At 35.8% G+C, this 26379-nt stretch overlaps 1 protein-coding gene across 3 annotated transcripts in view; it reads right to left on the reverse strand.

Moving 5' to 3' along the window:
- SLC26A7 (solute carrier family 26 member 7) overlaps nucleotides 1-26379 on the reverse strand; it is a 73744-nt gene that overhangs the window by 16931 nt on the left and 30434 nt on the right. For all 3 annotated transcript variants that reach the window (XM_039380987.1, XM_027737376.2, XM_039380988.1), the window contains exons 6-13: nucleotides 20890-21042; nucleotides 19405-19487; nucleotides 17737-17884; nucleotides 15557-15670; nucleotides 12870-12947; nucleotides 11219-11314; nucleotides 4064-4170; nucleotides 1786-1852 (exon numbers count right to left, since the gene is read on the reverse strand). In XM_039380987.1, coding sequence (XP_039236921.1) covers nucleotides 1786-1852; nucleotides 4064-4170; nucleotides 11219-11314; nucleotides 12870-12947; nucleotides 15557-15670; nucleotides 17737-17884; nucleotides 19405-19487; nucleotides 20890-21042 — 846 coding nt within the window. The remainder of the gene's footprint in view (nucleotides 1-1785; nucleotides 1853-4063; nucleotides 4171-11218; nucleotides 11315-12869; nucleotides 12948-15556; nucleotides 15671-17736; nucleotides 17885-19404; nucleotides 19488-20889; nucleotides 21043-26379) is intronic.

The following is a 26379-nucleotide window of genomic DNA, read 5'->3' on the forward strand; positions in this document are numbered from 1 at the left end:
TTGGGTAAGGGTTCATTTTAAGTGAACGCCTCTGATGCAATGTGTTTCACATAAGCTTCTAAATACCCTTTGATTTTTTTCCACATTAAAGTGTCTTTTCTCTTATTGGTGAAATAACCCCTATAAATCCACAAACCTTAATGGCAGGGTAGATCATTAAGCTTGCATATTTTGATGTTTAAAAGTCCTGTTGTTTATGTCTAAGCTGTTATTTACCAGGGAAACTTGGATAAGTGTAACATTCATATATTAAAAATTACCCTAAATGCCTGCTGCAATCCAGTGACTCCAAATTCAATTAAAGGCATTTTTCTCAATCTTAAAAATATTTTCCTTCTTTGTTTTGTGTAATAAGCCCTTGAGCAATTTGCTTCCTTAACAAAATGTTATTTTCCCCAATGTCTGCAGACACTGGTTTGTTATTACTAGGTTACTGGCATTAATCTTAATGATTAAGTTAAAAAAACCAACACAGCTTAAAAAAAGATGTATAGGGGTTTGTACAAAATACTGTATGAACTGATAAGGAAAAAACCAGGCAAATAAAATTTTGGCTACCCATCTCTGACAAAGTTACTCCAATGTTTTTCTTAAGAATGAAAAGTGATATAATAATTGACAGCGAGCCCAGCCTCAACAACAGTGTTTTTAATTCACAGTTCAGAGTCCTCCCCATTCTTATGTACCTTTCTCATTCCAGTGTTGCTCAGCATGCCAAAACCGTAAATGCCTCCGAGCCCCTGAAAGTTCAGATTTTGAGCCCAAGATAGCTCTGATGGAAGACATTTGCCAGAAACAATAAATTCTTTAAAGAAGAGCTTCTTAATGGTGAGGCAATAACTGCTGAGCATGTGGCTTACTGATACATAACACCCTTCATAAACATTAGAAAAGGAAAAAGGACATAGTAGAAACTGTCACGGTGGAGAAGGCAAGATGTCCCAGTGATGGGGCTCTGTGCTGAAAGGACACATGGTTCTACTTCTCTCTTGGCTGCTGACCCACCAGTTCACCTTTGAGGAGGGAGTTCACCTCTCTGGGTCATTACCCTTCTCTTCTTACCATAGGCCTGACCACAAGCAGCTTTGATGATAATTGCAATGAAAATAACCAAAAGAATCTGACTGGCTAGTTTGAGTTTGTAGAAAGCCAAATTTTAAAAGCACAGTCTTTGGAAGAGATTCTTCCATCCGTTTTCATGAGAGGGTACCTTGTTTGAGCATAGGGTGAGGAGATGTGTGAAGCAGTCTGTGACAACTTCATGGTGCTGGCCCTCCTTTCCCAGCTGCACACAGCGCCCTTTGGGACAGTCCAGTCACAAGGGGCTGGTGGCAGAAATGGGATCAGAAAAGAGATTGTGGATATCAGAATACCAAAGGACTTTCAGGAAATGAGGAAATCTGATAAGAATACAGAGACTGGTATTGTCTGCTCAGATTGCCCTTGCCATTCCTGGCAAGAGATTTCCCTAAACTTAGGAATTAGGAAACTTTTACAAAGAGCAATTCCTTACTTAAAATGACAAATAAACTAAGATAGATAGATAGATCTAAGAGGACTTGCCTAACTTCGCTTTTCAGACCAGCAGCATGATCGTGAAGATATTCCAATTTCTGATGGCCAGCTAGTTTTGTGTTTACTGTATCATACGGGCTTTAGATTTAAAGTGGTCATATCATGAAAATGCTCCCTTGACTCCCTGATTACAATCTGATAGCCAACTAGAGAAAATAAACAAATCTGAATCAATGAAACACACACACAAGTTAAAAAAAATTAACTTACACAATTATCTTCTGCTTTGTATTTATATTCCACTTCTTTCACATTTTTCAAATTCAGCGTCTTTGCTCTGTAATCAATACACAGAGAAAATCTGTAAGGCAAATCCTTAGTAGTCTTGAACAGAAACAGGAAGAGACACGTGCCAAACTACAGCAGAGATGTTTGAAGTTGGGACAATGCAATCTGTCTATATTTTTGTGCATATAGAGCTTATCTTTTCTGATAATCCAGTTAAAGAGTAAAAACTCATTTTAGAATTATGATATATCACTTTGAAAATATGAATAATGAAAGTCTCTGGTGAATAAAATCTCAATTTTCATTTTAATTTTCTTAATTTTAATTTTCATTACTATTTTGTAGCTGGCCAGAGAGCTATTCTCAAACCAAAGTAGCTCATATATAATCTATAGCATCAAAAGTAAAGAGATTTAATTAACATTTTTTACCTGCAAAATCATAACATAAGGAAAGGGGAAATAAATGTGCTGAATAGCTGCGGGTCATGAAAAATAAAGACTGTTATTTGTCATTAAAATTGACACATTTTTGTATGATGAAGAAAAACACTGCACTCTAGCTATCAAAATGGGGCACTTAACAGGAAAGGGCCAGTATCCCTATGCCGTCTACACAGTCTGTGAAAAGAGAAAGTTGCCTTGGAAAGGCAGCTCAGTGTAGGTGAGTGTAGGTGTAGGTTGTAGTTTTACCTTCAGTGTAGGTTGACTTTCTTCTTCAATGCAGCATTTGCAGGAACAAATTTACTGAAGAAGACTATCAAATTAGCTGTTATCTGATCTCTGTGCCTAAAGCTAGGCAATGGAAATAATCCCAAAATACAAACATTTAATAGATGCATCAGTGTGAAAGAGTATTTGCAGGTACTGAGGCTGGCTAAATGAGCCTTGCAAAAGTCAGCTGTTCTCTCATCTTTGCATAAATTAGGCTGTAGCTGCCGCTGGTTTTAATTTACATTCTGATACGTGACATGTATCACATCCAATACTCTGGCATCTGAACAGAAACTTCTCAATACTTGCTTCACTTCTGCTAATGCTTTTGCTCATGACTGCATGGCTTGCTGCATATTGTCTCACTAACCACATCTGCACAGTACAGATTTTAAGGCTGCTACCTTGTTCAGTGCCTTTAGATGGTGTGAACAATCACATTCAGCTTGACTGAAGAACACAGAAATCACTGGGAAGAGTGCAGGTTCAGACTGAGGTCTCTGTTAGATCAGGCAACAGAGGATCATGCTCTTTTGTGTTAGATATCCCTCCCTTTCTGCTGTTGGAGAACCTCAAACATTCAGGTCCAGGGTAAAAACACGAAAACTTGCATTTTGCTTTACTAGCAGAATTTACCAAAATTTTAGCTTGCTGAATAGCAGAAGTTTACCACAAAGGTACTGATTGATTCAAGCAGAGATCATCTTCCATAATTTTTAACCGCCTTGCGATTTTGAACTATTTTCATGCTGGTTCTGCAACTTATTCCAAGAGAAAGAGCTGTGCACAAATGGCTAACACCATTAACTTTAACAAGCATTTAATCAAGCTGTCTATATTATGCTTAATTTCAGTGGGATTCAATGTTCATGCAAACAACTGCATGCAAGCAGCAAGTCGTTTCCAGGTCTGGTGATCTGTGAATTAATTCTGTAGCACGAATCAATCATGAACCTCAGCTGATATATTCTCTTTACTGATGATACAAACTAGCAACTGTAATATATAATATAAGAACTTCTGATTACTCTAGTTTGTTTGTTCTGGCTTTTCTAATTCATAAAAAGAACAGATACTTTTTATTAGATATTAGAATAGTTGTGCAATTATGTTTCATTAATCTATATTAGCAGTGCAAATGTCAACCACCAACTCCTGTGCAACAGTACCTAGGAGTTTATAAAGGTGCTTAGAGTTCCTAAGGCTTGCCATAGTTTCTCATTAAGGACCAAATAAATATCTAATGGAAAAAAATTATATTATTAATCTTTCTATTGATTTTTTCTACCTTCACATAGTGAATCATACAGATGTGTAATAATAAGAGAAATCACAAAATAATGCCATTTCATAAAATGTTGTAGAGATCCTTAGTCTATGGTAAATGCACGGGTGTGTCTTTTCCTTTTGACTTGTCTTATCTTGTAATTTTCTGCAACTAAAATACTGAATTCAGTATACCGTATGTCCATCCTGACTATGAATCAATAGGCAGAAAGAAAACATAATGGTGTGCTAGTAGAACATTCCAATAAATTGATTCTTACCTGGGAAAGCGGAAAATCACAATTACTATAGTGCAGACAATGCCATACAACAGTCCCACGTTGGCAGCAAAGCATATTGTAAACACGTAGGTACTAACCCATATGCTCTTGAAGGAGGGAAGAAAAAGAAGTGATTAGTTTTAAATTTCATAGCAATGTGCATTTTATGAATGAGAAAAAAGACTTTTAAAACTAAGATAGTTTCTCAGATGTGAACATTTGGATCTTTGAACTGGCAAATACTGAAGACTGAATTAGCAATTAAAGTAATGCCTCCCCACGGGAGACCACGTACAACATGGCACTACTGATCACAGAGATTCCTTCCAGAGTTACTTAAAATAGCATATGTACTTGTGCTAACAGCATAAACAGACTGAACTGTAGTTTTGTAAAACCTGTATTTTATATCTCACATTGCAAGTTCTGCCACTTTCTTGACTGCACAGATTTTAAATCCTCCTTTCTTTTCACACAATGAGAATGTACCCTAATGAGGTCACATACAGAGAGCTCTTCTCCCACTAATGTGGGAATTATAATTTGCAAGGAGGCTGATTAAAAGTGGTGCTTATCAGAGTAAAGCTGACTAAAACAATTCTATAACAAAAATTACTGGGGAATGAATTCCTTCCCAGAGAAATGGTGAGATTTCATATTACTTCCCCACCTTTCAGTATTTGATTACTAAAATTTTGGATTCATCTTAAATTAAAATTAAAAAAAATACAAAAGCATATCTGAAACTAAAGTCACTTTGAAAAGAAATTTAAAATATTTTTCAAAAAAACTTAAAAAAATTAACATTTCATTTATTAAAATTATTCTCTTACCAGAAATGTTCATTTTTATTTACATACTACAATGATGTGTATAGCTGAGAGATATCCAGATTTTACAATTAAAAGAAGAAAAGTACAAATTACTCGATTTCTTATACCAACCTAATTGGTACAATAAAGCACAAATTTCTTTCCTTGGGGGAGCCTTAAGCAAAGACTGCCACCTAATCTTTATATAAAAGGTGTTAAAGAAGAATGGAAATTATTTTCACTCCTCTCAATATCCCGATCCCCACAGGTGCCCATTTCAACAATTACTTCTTGTAGTGCTTCTTGTTCATGTTTGCAGAATAACAGATCACATTACAATGAAACGATCAATGTTAAGATTATCCTTTCTGATGCTTTTACTTAACTCATGAAAGCCAGAGACAATAGAACACTTTCAGCCTAACCACAGGAATTTTGCTTGAGCAGATTTCAGCACTGTTATTTTATGAATTATAAAATGTAAGTCATACTGTACTAATTTGTGCTTCACAGAGGACAGTGTTACATGATTCTATCAAGAAACCTTTCCCTCCCTCAACTTCAAGATTCCTAATTTCTGCAAAAGGTTTTGCAATCTCTTCAACGGCACAGCTGCTAGATAAAGAGGCAGTTCATCGAGACTGTCCTCAATCACCAGTTGTATTTTAACATGTACAATATCTTGTACAAATTGTTGTGTGTATATTTGCAAAAATACCTTTATGAGCAACAGATATGACTTTTAATTAACCAGTAAGAAAGTAATGCTAAGATTTACAAAGCCAGTGTTTATTTTTAAAGGAGCTCACTGGACATGAAAGGGCTAACAAAAATACCACAAACCTGAAGTTCAGGTGGGATCAAGAATTAGCCTATCCTGATAAGGCTGAACCTTTGACAACACCTGAATCCACTTCAGTGCAATTCACTTCAGCTGCAGACCTGAGCCTCATCACATCTAACTAAATCACTGCTGCTAGACCTGAAAAATTTTTACATCTCAGAAGAAAACATGAAAACCCAATACAGTCTGCATAGGAAAAATAAAGGCCAAAAATGTTTAAGTACTGCTGAGTACTGAATAAGCTAGCTGAGTGCCTCTCTAGCAGCCTAGTATCTTACATCTTAACTGTAATCAGAGACTGCCATTGATGTAGAGGTTGAGCCAAAACAATTATATTCTCATTAGTCAATCACCCTTTCAGTGCTTTGTACTGGCGTCAGTGCTTCTTTAGTTAGTGTAGCATCAAACTTGTAGAAAGAAGTTATGTTGATCTGATAGACTTTTTTTATGGGCTATTGCAAGGTTCATCAAAGAAGTCATAAAAATATTAAAGTTTTCTTTGGCAACTTACTTAAAGATGGTTAGTGCATAGTCCAGGACAGATAGAACCTAATCACTCTTCAAATCTTAGCAACAATGTGTTACAGACACGTTATTCTCAAAAGTCAAAACAAAATCCACCTTCAAAGTATCTTTGTACTGTACTAATTTAAAGAAAAATTCTAAAGAGGGAGCAAAGAAACAAGCAGAAGTAATGGACTTATGTTGACTCCTGTATATATGAGAAAGTATCAGAAGCATTGAGAGGTGCAGTGACTGTGTATATAGCAGCTGCCTCCATCTAGACTTTTCCATTTCATATGATCTAATCATCCACCGTTGAGGAGCATCTGAAACGGGAACTTGGTAGGAAAAAAGCATGTAAATAAGTTGTAGAACACTTTCTGAACCTAGGGCTAAACTATGCAATGCTAAGGTATGGTGAAATAAATGTTTCTCTACCACTTTGAAACCAGATTATAAACTTCCCTTTTTCATTGCAAACTGAGACAATCAGCTATTGCCTGAACGGGTAGAATTCCTCTCACTTGGCATTAACTGTCGGCAGCTCAGTTGTCTAGTTTCCTAGCATAACTGATGCAGATTTGGTTATCAGAGTGAGGAGAATTTAGGATGCAGTTTGCTTAACTCCTACCTGATTATGCTGTTGCTTACTTGAGGAAGAGATGAATCATACCCTAACATGACTCAGCTGACCAATTCTGTACTATCTGTAATGTGAGGCTGTGATGACTTGCTCAAAGAGAGAGGCCCATGTTGCCATCACCATCATGTAGCCAAAAGAAGAATCCCATTAAAGTCCTACTCATTCAGGAAGTGTCTCAGCAGGGAAGATGCTGGAGTCCTGGAGGAAGCTCTGGCTCTAAGGAGGCTGAGTGACATGACCCTGCTCCCACGTCCTTCTGCAGACAAATGATTGATACTGGCATTCATCCCCAGCACACCCTTCACCAAAACTTATGATTCAAGGGCTGAAGTGAAAACCACCAGACATAGAGCAGAAACTGCTTAATGCACTTAGTGACATGGTTTAGTGGTAGACTTGGTAATGCTGGGTTAATGATTGGACTAGATGGTCTATAAAGGTCTTTTCCAACCTAAATGATCCTCTGATAATAAAGTGGTATGGTAGTCCTTTAATATAATTTTTCACAAGTATTCCATACACAATGGTTAAGACAGTATTTTTTTTCAAACAGCCCTGGAGACAGAAGAACTGATACAAATATTACTCTTTAAAAATTATTTATGTGGCAAGCATACTTTCAATGGATTAAGCATTTGCAAATTCCTTGCCACCCCACTGAGATCAACTACAGCACAAGTAATATAATTCAGAGTAGCATATTCACTAATGCAGGAAAAATAGAAAATCTCCCTAGGATGTCATAAGCTAAAAGCATGGATGGAAAATTATTCTCACAGAAGAGATGGTTTCCTACCTTGCAGAAAATTGTTTACATAGCAAAGTCCTCAGAGCTCTTAGAGCACTCTCATGAATCAGGAGCCATGTGTGACAAATCTAAAAGGCCATCTCCCTCCTGAGGATAATAAGTTAAGAAGTTCTAAAAAAACCAAGAAATTACACTAATGAACTCCAAAATTTCAAGAAAGACCGTCCCTGGGCTCTCTTCTCTAAATATTTTGACAAAATATATTGAAAGAGTGGTGGATCCATGTCTCAGAAACCAACACTGGCAAGATCTTGGAGGATACTTGTCAAAAATGAGACCCTCCTTGTTGGATCTACTTTAATTTCTGAATTAGTAGCATTCTTTACATCCTTAAATATTATTATATGTGCATGTACTTACAATTCATGTATCAATAACTGCCTCTCACATCACAACACCTTGCAGGGAATGTGTAATTTTTACCATAAATTCTTGCCATTCTTCCTGCTTTATGAATCATGAAGTCAATCATGAAGCTGGCTTTGTCTCAACTGTGGTCATTTTGTGGTCAAGTCATATGTGCAACCTTAAAACAGTTTTTTCTCTTTAAATGCCAGAGTATTTCCACGTAGAATTCCCCAGATCCATGCTATATAATTAACTTATAAAAATAATCCTTATTCTATTATCATTTTTCACTTAGAGCATCACCTTCTGAAATACTTTTTCCCCATCCTTGGTGGCTTTCAAGTCCAATTATTAACAGCAAAGAAAATATTGTTCTTCAACAGTCCATTTCCAGGCAGTAGTTTTTGCCTAGCTTAAAAGGCAGCTTATCTGGGATGCTGAGCCTTAAAATCAAGAGTTAACAAGAACTTTATTGGCCTTTTTATTGATTCTAGCAAAGTGCACTGTCAAGCTGGAGAATAAAAAGGCAAGTTAGTCAAGTTGGCCCAGATTAGAATCTAGGCTTGCAGGACGGATATGGAAATCAACTTTTGATCTCGGGACCTGAGAAGTGAGATATACTCACAGACAAAGATCAGCTTCCTGATAGTTCCCCAAAAAAAGAGGAAAAAAAATCAGGACAAATCACTCCCAGTGCAATAGTGAAATTATTAATCTGCAATTGTTGAAGTCATCCAACCAAGAAGGTGTAGGAACTGACAGAAGACCTTAACTGAAGTGATGCCTCAGAGCTTTTTAAGGCAAGAGAAGCAAGAGACATTTGAAGTTCACATGGATGCTGTGAATGGCAGGAAAGAGATCTGTGGAATAAGGACAGTGGGGTACTATCTGGAAAGCAATTGAATGTGATTTGAGAGGCAGGTCGTAAAACAGGACATCCCTGAGAGTTGATAAAAAAGAAGTCAAAAGAAAACTGAAACAAATTTATGCAATAATATTTGGTATTGGCTACTAAAGTCTGTCAGCCTAGCTGCTTATTTGAACTCAGCTGATCCTAAACACTAAATCTGAAAGGAAAAGCTATCCATAGCTAAAAGAAGAAATTTCATAGAAACACAGAATATCCTGTGATGGAAGGAATGAATGAAAATCCTCAAGTCCAACTCCTGAACAGTACCTTTCGAACTGAACCTTTAATATTTAAAAATATTATGTTTATAAAGAACTAATCAACAAGAAAATGTTATTCATCCCATTTGTGTTCAATGAGAAGCTTAAGGAAGTGTGAAGAAAAAAGGTAACAAACACCATAATATTCTGTTTCCATGCACTATCATTTGCCAGACTTAAAAGCATAACAAACCTGACTTCAATGCTATGTGACACACACCCTTCAAAGAATCAGTTCCAGAAAGGACAACTGCTAATTATTTCCAAATATTTTGTTAGAGTTTCTATCTTCAAAACACTTTGGATAACCTGGGTGATTGAATAATTCATTTCCAGTGTTCTGTCAATTGCTGCAGTGAATCTTTTCAGGCCGAAATAACACCAGTGTAGTTATACAAATCACTGGGCTTGGTGGGGCTCCTCAGAGCAGGCAGCAATGCAAGATCAATGTTTATAGCCTTACTTTAAACTATTCTGTTTAAAGCAAGATGATTTACCCTGTCAAGCTAAGGACTGATGGTGCAACTACTTGAAGACAAATCATTGTTCAAGTATGTTCAGTCAAAAAGATGAACCCAGCAAATTCCCCTTTCTATAATGTCTCTTCAGAATGATAGACATCAGAGAGGTAATAACTAACTACTCATTCAGCCTTTTCTGCCAAAACCAGAAAAGCAAAAATCAATCAGGCAAGTCTATCTGTGAAGATGCATCAAATCTAGTGACATTCCAGAATATCCTGCTGGAAAACTTAACTACTTATTTTCTCAGTGCACTGATAGAGAAGATATATCTCTCTCCCGTAACTACCAATTTTCTTAAGTCCAGTGTAGCCAAAATAATTCTTGATCCACATCATCCACCATTTCTGTCATTGGCAATATGTGTTAAACTGAAGATCAAATACAGTACAAGTGATAGAAAATATTTTCAGAATTTTACTGTTTGAGGAGCATAAGATTGCATGAAAGATAAAGCTTTTCTTCTGGCTGATACAAAAAACCCCCACCAAAACCAACAAACCAAACAAAAACCAAAAACCTCCAGTTTTTTGTGACTAAATGTGAAAAAACTCACATAACCAAACTTGTTGTTGTTTAGCCAGCTCTATTTCCCATACTTAAATCCAGTACCCCATTAAAAAAAACATTTTACTCAGTCTAAATGATTAGTCAGACTTAACCATTACTACTGTAAAGTCACGGGTGAGTTCATCGAAGCCCAATATTAACTCCAGTAAACTGTATCTCCCACCACAGAGAATGACAATATTGTCAAAATATCTTTCTGAATATTAGTTACCTTAAATATACGGGATGTCAGTATATATGTATCTATGAAAGTGCCTAGAAGTTTTGGTTCCACTGACTGGCCAATACATTCAAAAACTTCCACAGAGGAGAAATCCAGGACTTTCTCACACATAGATTTGTCTTTACTATTCACTAGGAATTCTGTGCAAATTCTGTCAGACTATTCAGACTTTGTATTAAACTAGATTTCTGATATATTCTTCCCCTCATAGCACAGAATCTTTTGTTATGATTGAACAATAGATATTCTGTTTGCAAAATCTGAAAGAGTTAAGGCAATTTACCTACAACAACCCCTCAACACGTATCTTTCTGCATCCCCAGTGTTTCCAGTTCTGTTTTTTCCTGTATGGTCATTCCATGTCCCCAGAGGACAAAGATACCCAAATCTCTCCAATAATACTACAATAGCAAAAGCTTATGTCAACCAGATAGAGAAGGCATAAAAATTAAACACATATTTGCACACATTAACCTGATTGGTCTGTATACACATTGCTACCATTAAATTAGGTTTGATTATTTGTAATTTGCTAAAATGCCATTTTTTAATACAACTGATATTAGAGATGCTGTTATTCTGAGCCAGTAGTACACAAAAATACTAATGGCTTGCACTTATATCTTCTAGGGTCACAGAACTATTAAAGTTTATTTATTAGGTATTTGTTAAAAAGTCTCAGGAAAACCTCCTTAGATTAAGTTTGACTTACCCAGTCTATTTTATCCACGTTCCAATATTTTTTTAAGTCACAGAACTGCATTAGCATCCCCTTCAAGCCCACAACAATAATGCTTGCTAAGACACACTGCAAAGACATAAAAACAAAAGAATTGCAGAATTGTAAGTGAAAACAAATGCTCTTTCTTTTATTTAGCAGTCAATTTTATAATGAAATTATAAAAAAATGGTTAGTGTTTCAAAAATGGGATAAGCACAGGTGTCCTTGTGACATAAACACTAAGAGCGTCACCCCTGTTTCGTTGGGGTTTTTTGTTTGTTTGTTTGTTTTGTGAACGCAATCTATGGGCCACCTAATCGTGAGAAAAATTACAGAAATTTCAGGACTACCCAAGGCTCTTCATGTGTCACCAGACCAGCTACATTCTCCCATAGTCTGAAGTACTCACAAGCAAATCAACATTCTACTTCTACACAGTGAAGAATTTTAATTCCTCTTCTTCACTTCCTCTCCTTCCCCTAGCGAAGGTCTCTGGGGCAAAAGCCCATTAATTTTGAAGCAAACAAAATAATTTGTTGTTCTCTGAATCAAAAAAGAGGAGGATATGGATGATGGATGATCTATAACCAAAAAGAATGGAGTACAAACCAATGAACTTGCAGTGGGTAGGTGGGGAGGGCTGAAAAAACATATTAGAAGAGAAATAAAATATCAAGAAAGTAACAATCAAAAAGTATATTTTAAATATGGGGAAAAATGCCTACAGGAAACCAGTCAAAATTTACATATAATCCATTTTAAAAAAATAAAGTAGGAAAGTAGGAAAGTAAAAAAAAAAAAGTAAGAAAGTAAAAAAAGGACATACTGTACACCCCTCTTCAAGTGTCCTTATTTTGCATGCTTAAAATAAGCTATAAAAGGATCTGTTTGAAAAGTGAGAACTTTCATGACACCATATAAACAATAGCATAAAGTAAATTTAAAACATAGTTGAGTTAAAACTTCATGTAGAAACATGGCAAAATTGTGGACAGTTTTGGAGCTGTATTTTGCAGCTTTGACATGCCTCTAGTTAAAATTAACCATTAATTTGTAATACCAAAAGACAAATATAGCTTATGTGAAAAGATGCCACACTGTTTTATAGTCTTAACATAGAAGATGTATTCCATGACAGAGATATAAGAATACTTCATAATCTTTCTATAATTAAGCTTAGATCACTATCTAAAATAATTTGTGTCAAATTTATTTGAAGAGCAAAGTCATGTATCATATGCATACCTGGAGAAATATTGAAAATCTTTATTAATTTCTAGCACATTTTGTCAATTGACAAATCCACAGCAACTTGGCTGTATGTTTTTCATAAATTACAGGCCAAAAGCAAGTAGAAGAGAAATGCAATTTTTTATTTACTTATCATGGCTAGGCTTCGTGAACGAAGATTTGGGAAGGCTTATGTAATAGCCTATATGTGCAACTATATATGTGTAAAATCTATATGTCTTATGTTGTCACGTCTGTATTTTATGATTTGGAGACTTACTGTGCCCTTACTATCCTTTCCCCCAATGACATTAAATAGAGCTGTTTTAGAGGTAGCACTGCCTTTCCCTGAAAAAAATTTTCATTAGAAAGTGTTTAACATTTTAATCTTTAAAAAAGATAAGTACCATACCATAGGAAGCCAGTACAGCAGAGGTCCAATTGCATAGATCACCACAAGAATTAGTACACAAGAGATAAGGCAAGCCATCTAAAACAATAAACAAGAAATGAAGATCATCAGTCTAACAACCACCAAAAAAAATTGTGAAAAGGATTAATTATAAAATTTTGTAGATAAAGTCAAGAATCAGATGCTGAAGATGTTAGCTCTTAACATATCTGTGAATTGCAGATGCATATAATTTTAGTTTTAATATCTGGTGATTACCTTCAACCAACTACAGTGAAAACACAGTGAGAAATCTCGACATCTGTGCTTGACCCTGCTACCAGCACACAGACATAGAGCAGAGCATCACTTATGCACTTGGTTATTAAATGGAGCATGTGTGTGCAATATCTCATCCCAGAAGTTTCTTAGCACCCAGTGTCATTCTGTAACATATTTATAGCCATGCACCCTATGTTGCACTAAATAGCAGATCTGTTATAGCACTAAGCAGAAGTTATGTATGTTGTCATTTTTGCAGAAGACATTTAACTTCTTTTACTGGAATTAACACTAAGAGAAAAGTATTGTGTTAAGTCAAAAACCACTAATGATTTCATGTTAATATCAGTGGACTTGACTTTAGAAAATGTGAGTACAGTTTTTAAAAATATTTTAAAAATCATAATTAATGTAGGTAAAATTAATCCAGAAAAATATATGGCCTAGTAATTATATGCTTCTTCACAGTATTTATGGTATTAATCTGATTGAAAACTACAGTAAAATTGCACTGTCCTACTTCACTCTGAGTGTTCACTGAGTTCTTCTGCTCTTATAAAGATACAGTTCAGATTCACAGAAGGTTTTTGATAAGTAGACAGATGCTCACTTTAAATTTATATCGATAATATGTTTCTTTACTTAAATAATTAGGTTTCATTTTAAGAGACAAGTTGTTAAAAACAAAACCAGACAAGTTGCTAAAACACTAGAAAATTAAAGTCATGGTGTACTTAAAAATACCATCAAGAAAGATAGACAGAGTGTTTACAGATAAAGGGACAGAAAATCTGCTGGTGAAGTCACAAGGAACTTTTCCCTCCTTCTGCCTTCACAAACAGCAAGCAAAAAAAGCGTTGATTCTGTTTGAAGGACACTTCTAGTCCATGATAGAGTCCCTCACTTCTGTTTTCTCCCAGGAAAAGATATCACTGAAGAACAAATGGCAAAACTGAAACCCAGGTATAGCCATTTGAGAAAAAAGGGCAGTTCTGTGCCTCTGAAAGTCTCTTTGCATTACTTCCATGACCTATGCTAAACTCATTTGTCTCTATGTAATCAAAGGAACCCCTCTCTCTTTTTGCCTATGACTTGACCAACATTTACAAGTGATGTTTTTCTCATCTCTTCTTTCTGCCTAGGCAGCCACAAAGAGGAGGATCAACTGGATGTGTTGCTTTCCAAAAAAAAAGGCAGGAGAGAGATCGTTACATTTATTGAAGTACTCTCATAGCCATACTCTAACTTTCAGATGCAGGCTCTGCTATACTGTGAAATCACTGTATAAAACAAAGCAGATTTTTGCCATGCATCTCCTACCTTGAAATCAAACTATGGTGATTTCTTTTTCCATTTCGTGTATTGAATAACCTTCTATCAGGGCCTTTGCCTACATGCACCAAAGCCAAAGTGCTCAAATACCCTATATGCCTTCAGGTTATAGGTTTTCAGGTGTAGGTCTTCAGGTTTCCTTAAATCTTCCTTGAAAAAGCCAGCATAACATGATGCAGTACAACTGCAAACTGTACAATCAGTACATTGACAGGTTGCAGAAGAGGATGTCTATAAGGATGAGGGCACAAGACACAGCATTGAATCCAACAAAAATATATGAAATAACTAATAACAAGTGGTAGCTAAACTATTTGCATAGAAATGCTTTTCAAGATTATTATTTATTAGATTATTCATTATGGTTACTTGAGTTAGGAGTACCCTGTAGGCTAATTAGCAAGTAATTAACATGTAGATTTTTGAAGTAAAGCCCTGTATAATTCCTTAGTATTGTGGCATCTGCATGTGAAATAATTCCAGGACATGGTCAAGAAGAAACAATACCTATGGATTGTACTTAGCCTTTTCAGTTGTACCTCATTACCTTTTTCCTTGCAGCTAATGGCCTTTATACAGGCAAGAGCAACAGTTATAAAATGACAACAGAATTGTAGAATTGTTAAGGTTAGAAAAGACCTTTAAGGTCTCCAAGTCCAACCATCAACCTAGAACCACCACCATTCTCGCTATTAAACCTAAAAACCTCAGTTTAGGCTGTACTACTAAATCCATTAAACACCATTGGAGGGCACTTTTGTTACACTGCTGACAAATTCACATAAACTGAAAGGGCTTTTACGTAGCTTTCTGCAGCCTGAAAACACAATTCCTAACCTCCTTGATGCCACAGACCTGACAGTTTATATTGAATTAAGCAGGTAAAAATGAGTAAGTTGGAACCATTAGCTTTCCTAGGAAGACATTGCTGATCAGATGCAATTTCATGCAGATTGTTAAAAATGACAGGGCAGAGTCATTCCCAGGACAGAGGAGAAGGGATAATAGGGAAACACAATGCACAAATCAGTACAAGTTCCAGTGAGCAGTACTACGGTTTTAATTCTCTGACTTACTTCACTCTAACCTGTTACCTGTGTTTTGGCGCCTGTACTGTACAAAAGTGCGGTCCGTCCCATCGCTGCAGCACTTGGTATGCAAAAGAAAAATGAAGGAATCACGTTGCTGAGGCCATGAGCCAAAAATTCCTGCAAAGTTGTTAAACAGAAGATGTTTTTTTCCTATTGTTCTGTCATTTCAATCCCTCTTGCCAACAAAGGAGTCCCCGATGTAAATAACTGATAAAGGATGGGCATATTTTTGAAGGAAAAAAAATCACATATGTTCATGAAAAAGGATTTCCCAACAGAATATATCTTCTCACAACTCAGAATTAATTTGAGTGATAGAGCTGCTGAACCAGATTCATCAAAAGCAGGAGGCACATTTTGTTCACACAATAACACTATTGCTAAGTTTTGAAGACAAAGTTCAACCAAAATATTTACATCTTGATCTACATCTGCCTTTTAACTGGCCAGAGCCCCAGATAGTTATTTTTGGAGAATGTCCAGATCATTTCTGGCTTATGACTCTACTGGATAAAGACAGACACTGATTTTGTTTCTTTTAGAGGATGTTTTAGTGAAAGTGAAGTGTGGCAGCCGTACTATTTGCATGCTGTCTTTCATCACAAATGTATTTGGTGTTTGTTCACAGTCTAAATGCAGACACGTCTGACCAAAGATTTATAGAAGAAAAAGTGGAGAAGCCACCTTGTACGTGCAGCCTAAGCTGAACAGTGTTTTCTAAGGAAGCATTCCTGCTTGGCCACCCAGCATCAGTTTTCTTCCCAGACTGTTTGAAGCATACTGGTCTGCTGAGGAAAATGTGTAAGAAAAGACCTCAGAAGTGCTTGGGCCACAAATGGTACTGTATCCAGCCAGGAGAACACCTGATCATAAGTTTATCTTCACAGCACAGCACAGTACCTCCTAAAAGCTTCCCAGGCAGCCTCACACACACCCTCCCACATGGCACCATGCAGAGCACTGTGCCTGGCCCCTGAATGCAGTACAGCCACACCACTGCTCTCTCCTCATGGAGGTTTTGCTCTTTTGCTCCATTATTCAGTGCAGACATATACATAGTTTCCAAGGCTTCAGTAATTAGCTGCGTAAGCTCCAAGACTTCCAAAGTTGCAGGAAGACGTACAGGTTGCTGTGCTCCATTGAGTGCCCTTGAAACAAAGCAGCATGTCACTGTGATGTCTGGCCTGTGTTAAGCTCAAAGCGTTTTCCCGCTGCTCCCTAGAAAACATGGCTCTGAAGCATCAACAGAAATTCATGGCCCAGTGTATTCATACTGAAAAATATTTTAGAGACCTGAGTAGGCAAGACCATTCCCACTATAATTTCCAATGACATAAGAGTTGTAAAGCAGAGGAACTGATGTAGCAAGACTGATCTGTCTAAATAGGGGGTTCAAATAGACCTCCAGCTGCAAAGCCAACCCTATGTCATTCATCCCAAATCACTTAACAAAAAGGTGGAGGCAGTGTTTTCATCACACACTACTATTGCCAGTTATCTGCAATTGAGTATTTCTTACCACAGTGCTTGAATTATTGTCTCCATGGATTTCCAGTTGACTTGGAGTTACCCACCCACCATGACAAGCAATGTAGTGTAGAAATAATGGCCCAGTTTTATTTAAGCATGTCCTCTGTAAAGTGGAAATCTGAAAAGAAAGCTCCTATGGCTGTAAATTTGGCAGCACTCTCTGAACCCACCCTGCTTGTTTTGTACAAATAAACCTTTATTTCAGATGAGACTTCTACTTCACGTAAAATAACTTCCTTTTATAACATCAGATGTGTCCTGGGGCTTATAAGTACCTGGTTTTGTTTTAGAATTGCTTTGTTTCATTAATCAGTGGCTGATTTAACATCATAATTTGTCTTTAAGAGCTCACCTGCCAGAGGAAAAGCTGTCTCACCTTAGAGCAGTGAAAAATGCTTTGTTGTCCAAATGCTGCACCAAATGTAGTCTTACAAGACTATCCTGAAGGATGCGCTTCCCTAAAAGAAGGCCTCAACCAGCGAGGGTGTTCTGCAGAGATGATCTGAACAACATTTGGGTGTTTCTGTAATCACTAGAAGGCATCAGATGCCATAGGGAACATACCCTTTCCTACTGGACATTCATCTATAATACTTTTCCAAAATGATGAAGTGATGTCAAGGCTTGGTGACAGGAAGGAGAAAGAGCTTTACCTGGTTGTCATCCACAGTGTATTTAAACTTTTTAGCAGAGCCTTGAGCAAGAGCTAGTGAGGCCACATAACCAACCAGTGCTACTCCAAAAGCTTCAGTGACTACTTCAGGCAGGACATTCATGGGTGGCATTTTCGGTGATGGCAACCTATAAAAAATAAAGACAAGAATTTTTTCAAAACTTGATACACAGTCTCTATAAACCTGCAATTAATGGAAATACAAGGAAAACGATCTCTGCATGCATGGCTAATTTTTCTGCTACTTGTAAGGTGACACTTTTCAATATTTTAGATTAATAAGATCTCAGTCTGTCGGGAACTGCAGAAGAGAATTTGTAGAAGAAGATAAAACAGCTTCAGATGGAGTATTCAATTTAATTCCCTCACTGAGAGATAAAATCAGCAACCATTCACTAATTTTTTAATGTTCAGTAGAAGAGACCCTATTGTATTTTTTTTTAATAGTTGGCTTTCCTGTAAAGTTTAATTTAAACCTTTTAAACAATTTCATATCCTGTAGGTAATGGACAGTAGGACATTTATTTCATCTAATGGAGACCTTCTAATGGGGACTGCTACAAAACAACAAATCACCCTAAATTGTACCCCACAAAAAGACTTTGGTCTCTCCAGAGCACAAATCGTACCACCTGAGAAACAAATTGTGCTCTTAAGGTTTCTGATACTCTTCATTGGAAAGGCAGTTCGATATTTCAGGTAAATGACTAAAAATACACAGGAATGATTCAGGCTCTGCTTCTGTTTTTCAGCACTACTCGTGTGAAGTTAGACAGAAAATAAATTCCTGATTAAAGCTGCAAAAATACAATTTACCTGTTCATTACACATTGAAGGGGCACACTTTGCCCTGTTTTGATCTCAGATTCATAGCATGCCCTAAATACTTAAAACCAATTTTTGTTCTCAGAAATGTCCCTTGTTTTATTTGTATCAGTGCAAACTACCACACAGGCACTTACGATACCTTGAACTTGTACTTTGTGATATTTAGGGAAACCCTGCAATATCCAAACAGGAGGTTACACAACAGCTGTGCCCTTCCATAACAACCTGTAGAGTTTGAACATTTTGTCTGAAAATTAATCTCATTTCTCTTTCCAGCTACTTATACTGATTTTTTTTTTTTTTTTGCCTTCTTTCAAGGTCATGGAGAAAAGTGTATCACTAACTGTAGTAAAAATGTTCTTTTTAGATTAAACATAATTAAATCCTTCGCATTTCCTCAGAAACTGCATTGTCTAAAATTACTATATGAAGAATGAAGTGTAGTAATTGATAAATCTTATTGCAAGTCCTTTCTGCTACAATAGCCCAAGGCAACTCTCAAAAAGCAGGTTGCAATAATCTTGTAGAGAGTGTTCTGCCCTTCTCTCATATATCAAGTATTTAGTGCCTACTTTTTATTCCATAAAGTCATAAAAAGCTATGAAAATGTACAAGAATACATTTTTGCAATGGTGTCTATACAGATAAAACTTGTTAACGTGGGGTTGAATTGAATTGTGAGAGAGTATTTGAGGAGATGGGAAATGAATATAATAGATTTTTGCCTCTTCTTATTTTGGAAAACTACTTTGACCTCTTCAGAGACTGTTCTCAGCAATAAACATATTTAAAAGCCACGAACTAATAAAAAGCACATTACCCTTTAGGAATATGTCCCACAACTTCTAGGCCATAGACGTATTCCATATCAGCATAGTAGCAAGCAATGGATGTAGCAATTATCTATTGATTCAACAAAGAAAAAGACATTATATTTCTATTGGTTTTAGCTTTTGACATGGTCCCTATTATTGACACACCTAAGCACATAAAACTGTTCATACATTTATCCTTAGATCAATCTAGTAAGACAGCAAAATGTTATTATGAAATTTTTGCAAATGTGAAAGAGAGTCAAAAGAAACTGAGATCTGGACACAATAATGAATTTAGAAAAGATGGCTGGAGAAGGACTATTGTGCAGTTTGTACATTCTGTGGTAGTGAAAGAGATTTGTATGAGCCTCTATAGAGCCTCAGGAACCTTGCCAATCAGTGTCCAAACTCCCTCTACTCATCCTGCACCCCAAACCACTGCCATTCATGTGAGAAGCTTAAAGAGGTGCGTAATTTAGGTGTCCCTGTATAGTCTGATTCAGAAGATGTTCTCTGAGCACATCTAATCCAGACTGGCATTGTTGACTTCAGCACAAAAGACAGCAGAATATATGTCTGCCTCTTATTTTTATGTTCCAGTAGGTATGAATCTTACTGAGCAGTGGAAAGTTTGACCCCAAAGAGGTTCAAAATCATTTCCCATACTTTTTGTGAGATGAACACACAAATCCCAGTAGAACAGGCATGGGTTCCAGTCCACAGTCCTTAGTTTACTGGTACATTTTATCCAGTATTTTAAAAAAGGTAACATAGGAACAGATCTTAAAGCATGGAAGAGAACCACACTACCTCCTTTTCCAGCATTTTGCCCAATAAAAATTATTCTTTTGTAAATAACTTTTTCCAGCAAAAGAAGATTAATTGTGACAATCCACCATGAAAAGCACCTGTCCTTCATATTTTATATTTTGTTTTAGAGGCTTAGAGAAAACCAGAAACCTTCTACCCTGGTGCTGATCATATGACTACAGCTTAATCCTTAAAGCAGAGGTTTATAATCCAATAGTTAATTTCAATTTAGTCTCTGCCATGTTAAAGGAAAACTGTTAAAACAAATAGTAAAATTATATAAAGCAACAGCATAGATATTTAACTTTGTTACAAATAAATAACAAGCAATATTTAAGCCACAACTATTCAGCACAAAACTTGCCTGGAGTTACCGTGTGCTGGTTACTTTTCACTTTCTATTTCAAACTTCTTACACTTTAACTTTGTGTTCTTGCGACTATGTAAAAAGTAGTAAACATATGAAAAATATTATACAAATTGGGAGCATATGTCACTTCTTTCTTAATTATTGTTTCTTGTTCTTACAATTAACATACAGCCATGAAAATTAGCTGTCCATTTAATAAGTGTCAGGTGTGGGTGTAGGTAACTATGGACAGCACAGTAAACTTTAGTAGATTAGTTGAACCACTTAAAGCTTACTAAGAAAAAGCCTGATATATAATTTTTGTACTCACCAGAAGTAGATCGATGGGAAGAACAACTTTAATGTCTCTCTGAAATTTCTCATTCAGTTCTTTAACAAGAACAAGCACCACAATGCTCAGCAAGGAGAGAAGTAAAGCCTCCAGCTGAACTGATCTGATATTCTCAAATACGTAGGCATAAATCTACAGTGAGCAGCAAATAACAATTACAGGTCAAAAAGTGTATTCCGGATCACATGCTACGGCATCTTCTACACAACTTCAGACATCTTAAATAATCAGTGAGAGCTGAATCAATACTGCAGGAGCTGAGTTATTGGACAAACTGGCCTATACTTTAGATTTTACAAGGAAGAAAATCACCAATTTACTATTACTATGGACTTTTTAAAACTCAAAAAAATTGCAGTGAATATTTGTATATATTAATATACAAACTTCTATTGGTAGAAGCAAGCAACAAATTTCCAATAAATGTGATATGTTTCCTTTTCTTATTCAGTCTCATTAAAATCAGCAACATAAATGAGTGTAGAGAAAAGCTTCATGCACAAAGATTTATTTGTAGTGTCCACAGCATATAACATCCACCAACTCTAGTAATAAAAGTTATTTCTGAGGAAAAATATTAAAAGACAGAAAGAAGGGGAAAAGACATAGAGAAAGAGGAAGAAGGAAAAGGGAAAATAAAGTGCAGTAATGGCTGGATGGGAAGAGATGCAACAGGAATCTTCCAAAATGACCATCCTCTTCAGGACACACTCGGCAGTCTGCGAGGAGGTCCATCCAAATATTTTTCCTGAGTAACTGTACAACTTCAGCAGGGCATCCTCAGTTTCCCTACTGGTTGCTCTTTCCCCTTACAGAAACAGTGCTCCGTAGTAGTGTAGGTCTAGAGACTCCACACACTAATTAGTTACCAAGCTTGTGTACATGTTATTGGTTATTTAATTAACTACTGTTATCTACTAAGCCCTGTTTGTTTCCTTTTCTGCTGACTGCGGAGTTAAAAGAGGAAGATGAGACTGGGGCAGAGCTATGGAGCTGTGAATGGGAGGCCTTCAGCTTTTCAGAGGTTAAGGTGTGCTGCAACATACTGTAAAAGAGGTTAGAAAAATATAGTTGGATCTGTGATGAAGAAAGGAAATATGGTGCTGAATGTAAGGAATAGAAATATGGAACTGGAATAGAATGACTAATGGTGATGAGCAACAGGAGTCTCTGATGATGAATACGATGTTGTAGGTAACAGATTCAGAAGATTGTAGTTGCCTTCATACCAGCATAGATGACACAGTGAACTGTCATTTTGGCTCTACTCTGAATTTATGGGTTCAGGAAATGAGGCATAAATCAGTATGAAAACAGATTAACAGCAAGTAATGAAAAAAATTAGAAGTTTACTGAAATGGTTAGAAGGGGTTGAGAAAGTTAGAGGGAACTTCTATCCTGATAAATAAAGAAATAATGAGATCCTCATTACAACTTATGTTCAGGCCTCATGAACAAAAGCAATAGTCTGTTGCCCAGAGGAACAATGAGCCATAAAAATGGATACAATCCTCATGCTTACTAAAACTGTAAAGGAAAGAAAACAAGGCAGGCTCAGTCCCTTGAATTTTGCATTTGTATGCTGGGAACTATTGTGTATTCTGAATTGTAAACTGTAGACAGAACAGAAGTTAAGATCTAGGATATAGATTTAGGCATCTTCACAAGTAACTTCTTTTTAAACCACAACATTAAGGGTAATAAAAGCAAGGAACTGAGATTTGAAATAATAATATTTTTTAAAAAGTGCTTTCTCTGGCTATGACTAAGAAGACCACTAAAATAAATGAAAAGTGACACTTGCAGTTTTATCAAAATAAATATTAATAATTTTCTGCCCCAGAGAACCTATTCTCAAATACATGTATAATGCTAACAAAGTTTGACAGTGTGGAGCTTAAATACATATATTTATATTGGGTAGGAAAACGTACTAGAAAAATTATCTTAGGAAAGAACCCTTTTCTAGCAGAAAAGTGGTCAGTATGATGATAAGCTTTGTTCTATTTTTCTAATTCTGTCACTCCTTGAAGTGGTGATGCTCATTTTGAAGAATGAGTAAGTTACAATAACTTCCTGATTTTTCCTTGCTCATAATTTCTGAGAATATTTTCATAATCTAGAAAGGGGAAAAAAAACCAACCTAAAAATGCTTACAGGAATGTAACTTTACTCATAAAGAGGAAAAAGTAGTCCAGTTCTTTGAAATTTAGCCCTTGGACTTTCAATTAAGGATGCACAGTATAACACAACACAAACATTTCTCAGAAACCAAGAAAACATTTTAAAATGAGCTTGTTAAGTGACATCTATATATGTCTTAAATCTGAAGAATGGCAATTAAACCAGTTTTTAACCACACGGTGCTCCACTGTATTCAGATGATTGTGTCTTGAGTGTCTTGGTACTAGTCTCTGTACCCATAATTTTCCAAGAATGCATTTTCAAGAGAGCACATGACTTGGCTCAGTGCCCAGTCAAAAGCTAGGCTGGAAAACTGTGCCCACAAATTCACCAAAGAGTCAGCTAGACCTAAGGTGAAGTGTTAAGAAAAGGGAAGAAATGAGTTGATTCCAAAATCAAAGAGATGTGGGCTCATTATGAAATGAGTGGTGTCTATGAAAGTGTCAGCATTAGCTATCTGTGTTCATGGCATTAAATCTAATTTTCCTAGACAAAGTTAGACATAAAATTGACTGAATAAATACATTTTTAATGAAGGCTTACAGAGAAGTATATATAAACTCTAAGAATTTCTGTTGTTCTTTTAAATTTACTAAAAAGACACTTCCATTTCATTGTAAAAATACATAGCCAAATCTTGTAAATCTTTGCCATAGCTTTTTCAGACTTTGCAACAAAAACATTATGTGAACTGCCTAGAATATTCTTCTGTATTTCTCTTCAAATCATACCCTTCAGGATGTAGTCTACTTCAGCCAATAAATGAAAAAGAATGGAACTACCAACATTTCATAGCCCATATGAATTCAGTAGCCCCAACAGCCCCAAAGTGTCTGTAATACACTGAAACAATTCTGGCAGTAATACATAAATATATAAGACTAAAGAGCTTCTACTGACTAGTCTGTTCCTGGATAACCATTTTCTGAAAACCTAAAAGCACTCAATTCATGATATGACCAGTGAAGACCTTTCACAAGAAAGAAAGAGTATATGGCCCTTAACATGAATGTAGTTAACACACTATAGCCATCTCTTTATACTATACATTTTACATGGTATTCTGTCCACTCAGTTACTCTACTCATCCAAAGTAAAACTGTATATCCTAAATGTAAGTACCTAAAGCTCAAGGATGTAATAGCACCAGCATCTGAATCAAAGAGATATTTACAAATGTTTTAATCACAAACGTCATTATAAATTCAGTATTTCACATATTTTGAGGACACACTTACTGAAATAATTTAGAAATTATGCAGCAGAATTTAGCTTTATATTGCAGTGTAAAAAGCAATATTTGTCACTATATAATTTAAAAAAGGTTTTAAAATCAGTAATAAATTAATTGAGCTGTTTGCCTCCTGTAGTTTTAATTTTTTTAGCTACTTTTGTGTAAAGATTCTTAATGGAACCTATCTGACAATATGAAGAGGAATCAAGGAACTTTTTGGTAATCAATGCAAATTTGCACCTAAATGTAAAAAGCAGTATTTTAGCTTTGCACATATGTATACAGATACTGAATGTCCCTGTATTTTCACATACTTTCATAGGGTAATATTGAACATTATAATGGTTTATATTCTAGAAAGGATGTGTATTCTGATGTATTAATGAAATGCTCTGAGGGATTTTTTTAATGCATATATGAAACCCCAAAAGATTAGCTGTAAAATGAGTATAGAGGCTGAAGCAAACAAAAGAATTAAAGGAACTTGTTATTTAAAATACTTAATACATTTTAAGAGTGGAAAACCTCATTGCATTTTCAAAAATATTTAATTCCAAAGTTTGTTAGACAAATACATCACACTAGAGGGAAAATGTACAGGCAACTACTGTGAATTGTATAGGGAACAAATTGGGAAAAAAAGGAGAAAAAAAAGAGCTGATAGTGGGAACATGAAGGGTTTTTTTCAGATAATTGCACAAAACCACACAAGGACAACAAACTTGCAACACAGCCACAAAAACCCCTGTTTTGCAAATCAAGTTTCTTACTTGCAGTTCATTTTGCAGTGCTGTATTTTCTCAGAAACATGTGGAAAGAGAAATATATCTATACATAAATAAAGGGCAAATGCAGATACTTTCTTCTGTTTTCAGATGCTAAGTAAAACTTGATGACGTTTTTCTTGGGCGTTGTAAAATTAGATCTCATGTAGTATTCCCTCATCATTTTTCTTCTTCACCTTCACCTTGCCTTTTCCATTGCAAAGTATCAACTGGTGCTGCACTGTGCATTTTAACTGCAGTGTTACAAACCATGTACACAGAAAATGAAATTATGTAAACCATGTGTAAAAAACAAAAAAACCCATAGGTTCAAGGCCAGCCTACTAAATTTGTTTTCCACATGCAAAGTTCATTCAATCATGATCTCACTTGCTATAAAGAATCCATTTCACTGCCTTGCTTTACTTGCAACTCTTCTATCACACTTTATTAAACATTCTTATTCTTGGTTTGCCAACCCAAAGGCTGCCTGAGGCAAAGCAATAGGTTTTGTGAGTGGGAGGTGTTTTGGAGTAGAGAAAGAAGAAAAATGTAAGCAAAATACCAGTCTTTGGGTTTCGAGAATTTGAAGTAAAGAACATGTCCAGAGAAACATGACAAATTTTCCTTTCATTCTCTAGTTACATGTGCAAACTAACTTATACATAATTAGTATAATTTTCATATAAAACTACCACCACAGAAGAAAATTGCTGTTAAAATCTAAACCTGGTACTTCTGACTGAGATATTGGACCTTCTTAAGGCAACCCATAAGTCTGAACAGATACTAGAAACCTTTTAAAACACTTCTATGGTAAAACTGTCCCTTTTTTATTATTCTCTCAAGTTGTACAGAATGAATTTCGTTTGGTCAATTCTACAGAGCAACTCAAAACCTTAAAAGAAATCAAGAAAACTTTTCTTTGGAAAATGTTCAAAGGGGTTTGATTTCAAAAGAGAAGTGAAGGGCAAGGAACTTGTTTCAGATACATTAAAAAATACAGGGGATAAGGGAATAGATTTCTTTCAAAGCATTTGAATTACCTCATTTATGATATCATCAGCACACCAACACGGAATTATTTCTTCATATCACTGCTGTTCTTTATTATTGCTCATAATGTATACTTTGATTATGTTTTGGCTGTGGTACTTAACACCACTTATGTGTACAAGATGACAGTATTCCTATATGTAAGTATAGGAATGTTTCATGGAAACACCATGAAAAAGAGGCTAGTCACGTTTTATATTAAGAATTATTTATGAAAAGATTTTTAAAGAA

The sequence above is a fragment of the Pipra filicauda genome, unplaced genomic scaffold (genome assembly GCF_003945595.2).
Source record: "Pipra filicauda isolate LSUMZ 115617 unplaced genomic scaffold, ASM394559v2 scaffold20_size4479445_pilon, whole genome shotgun sequence".
NCBI classification, from domain to species: Eukaryota; Metazoa; Chordata; class Aves; order Passeriformes; family Pipridae; genus Pipra; species Pipra filicauda.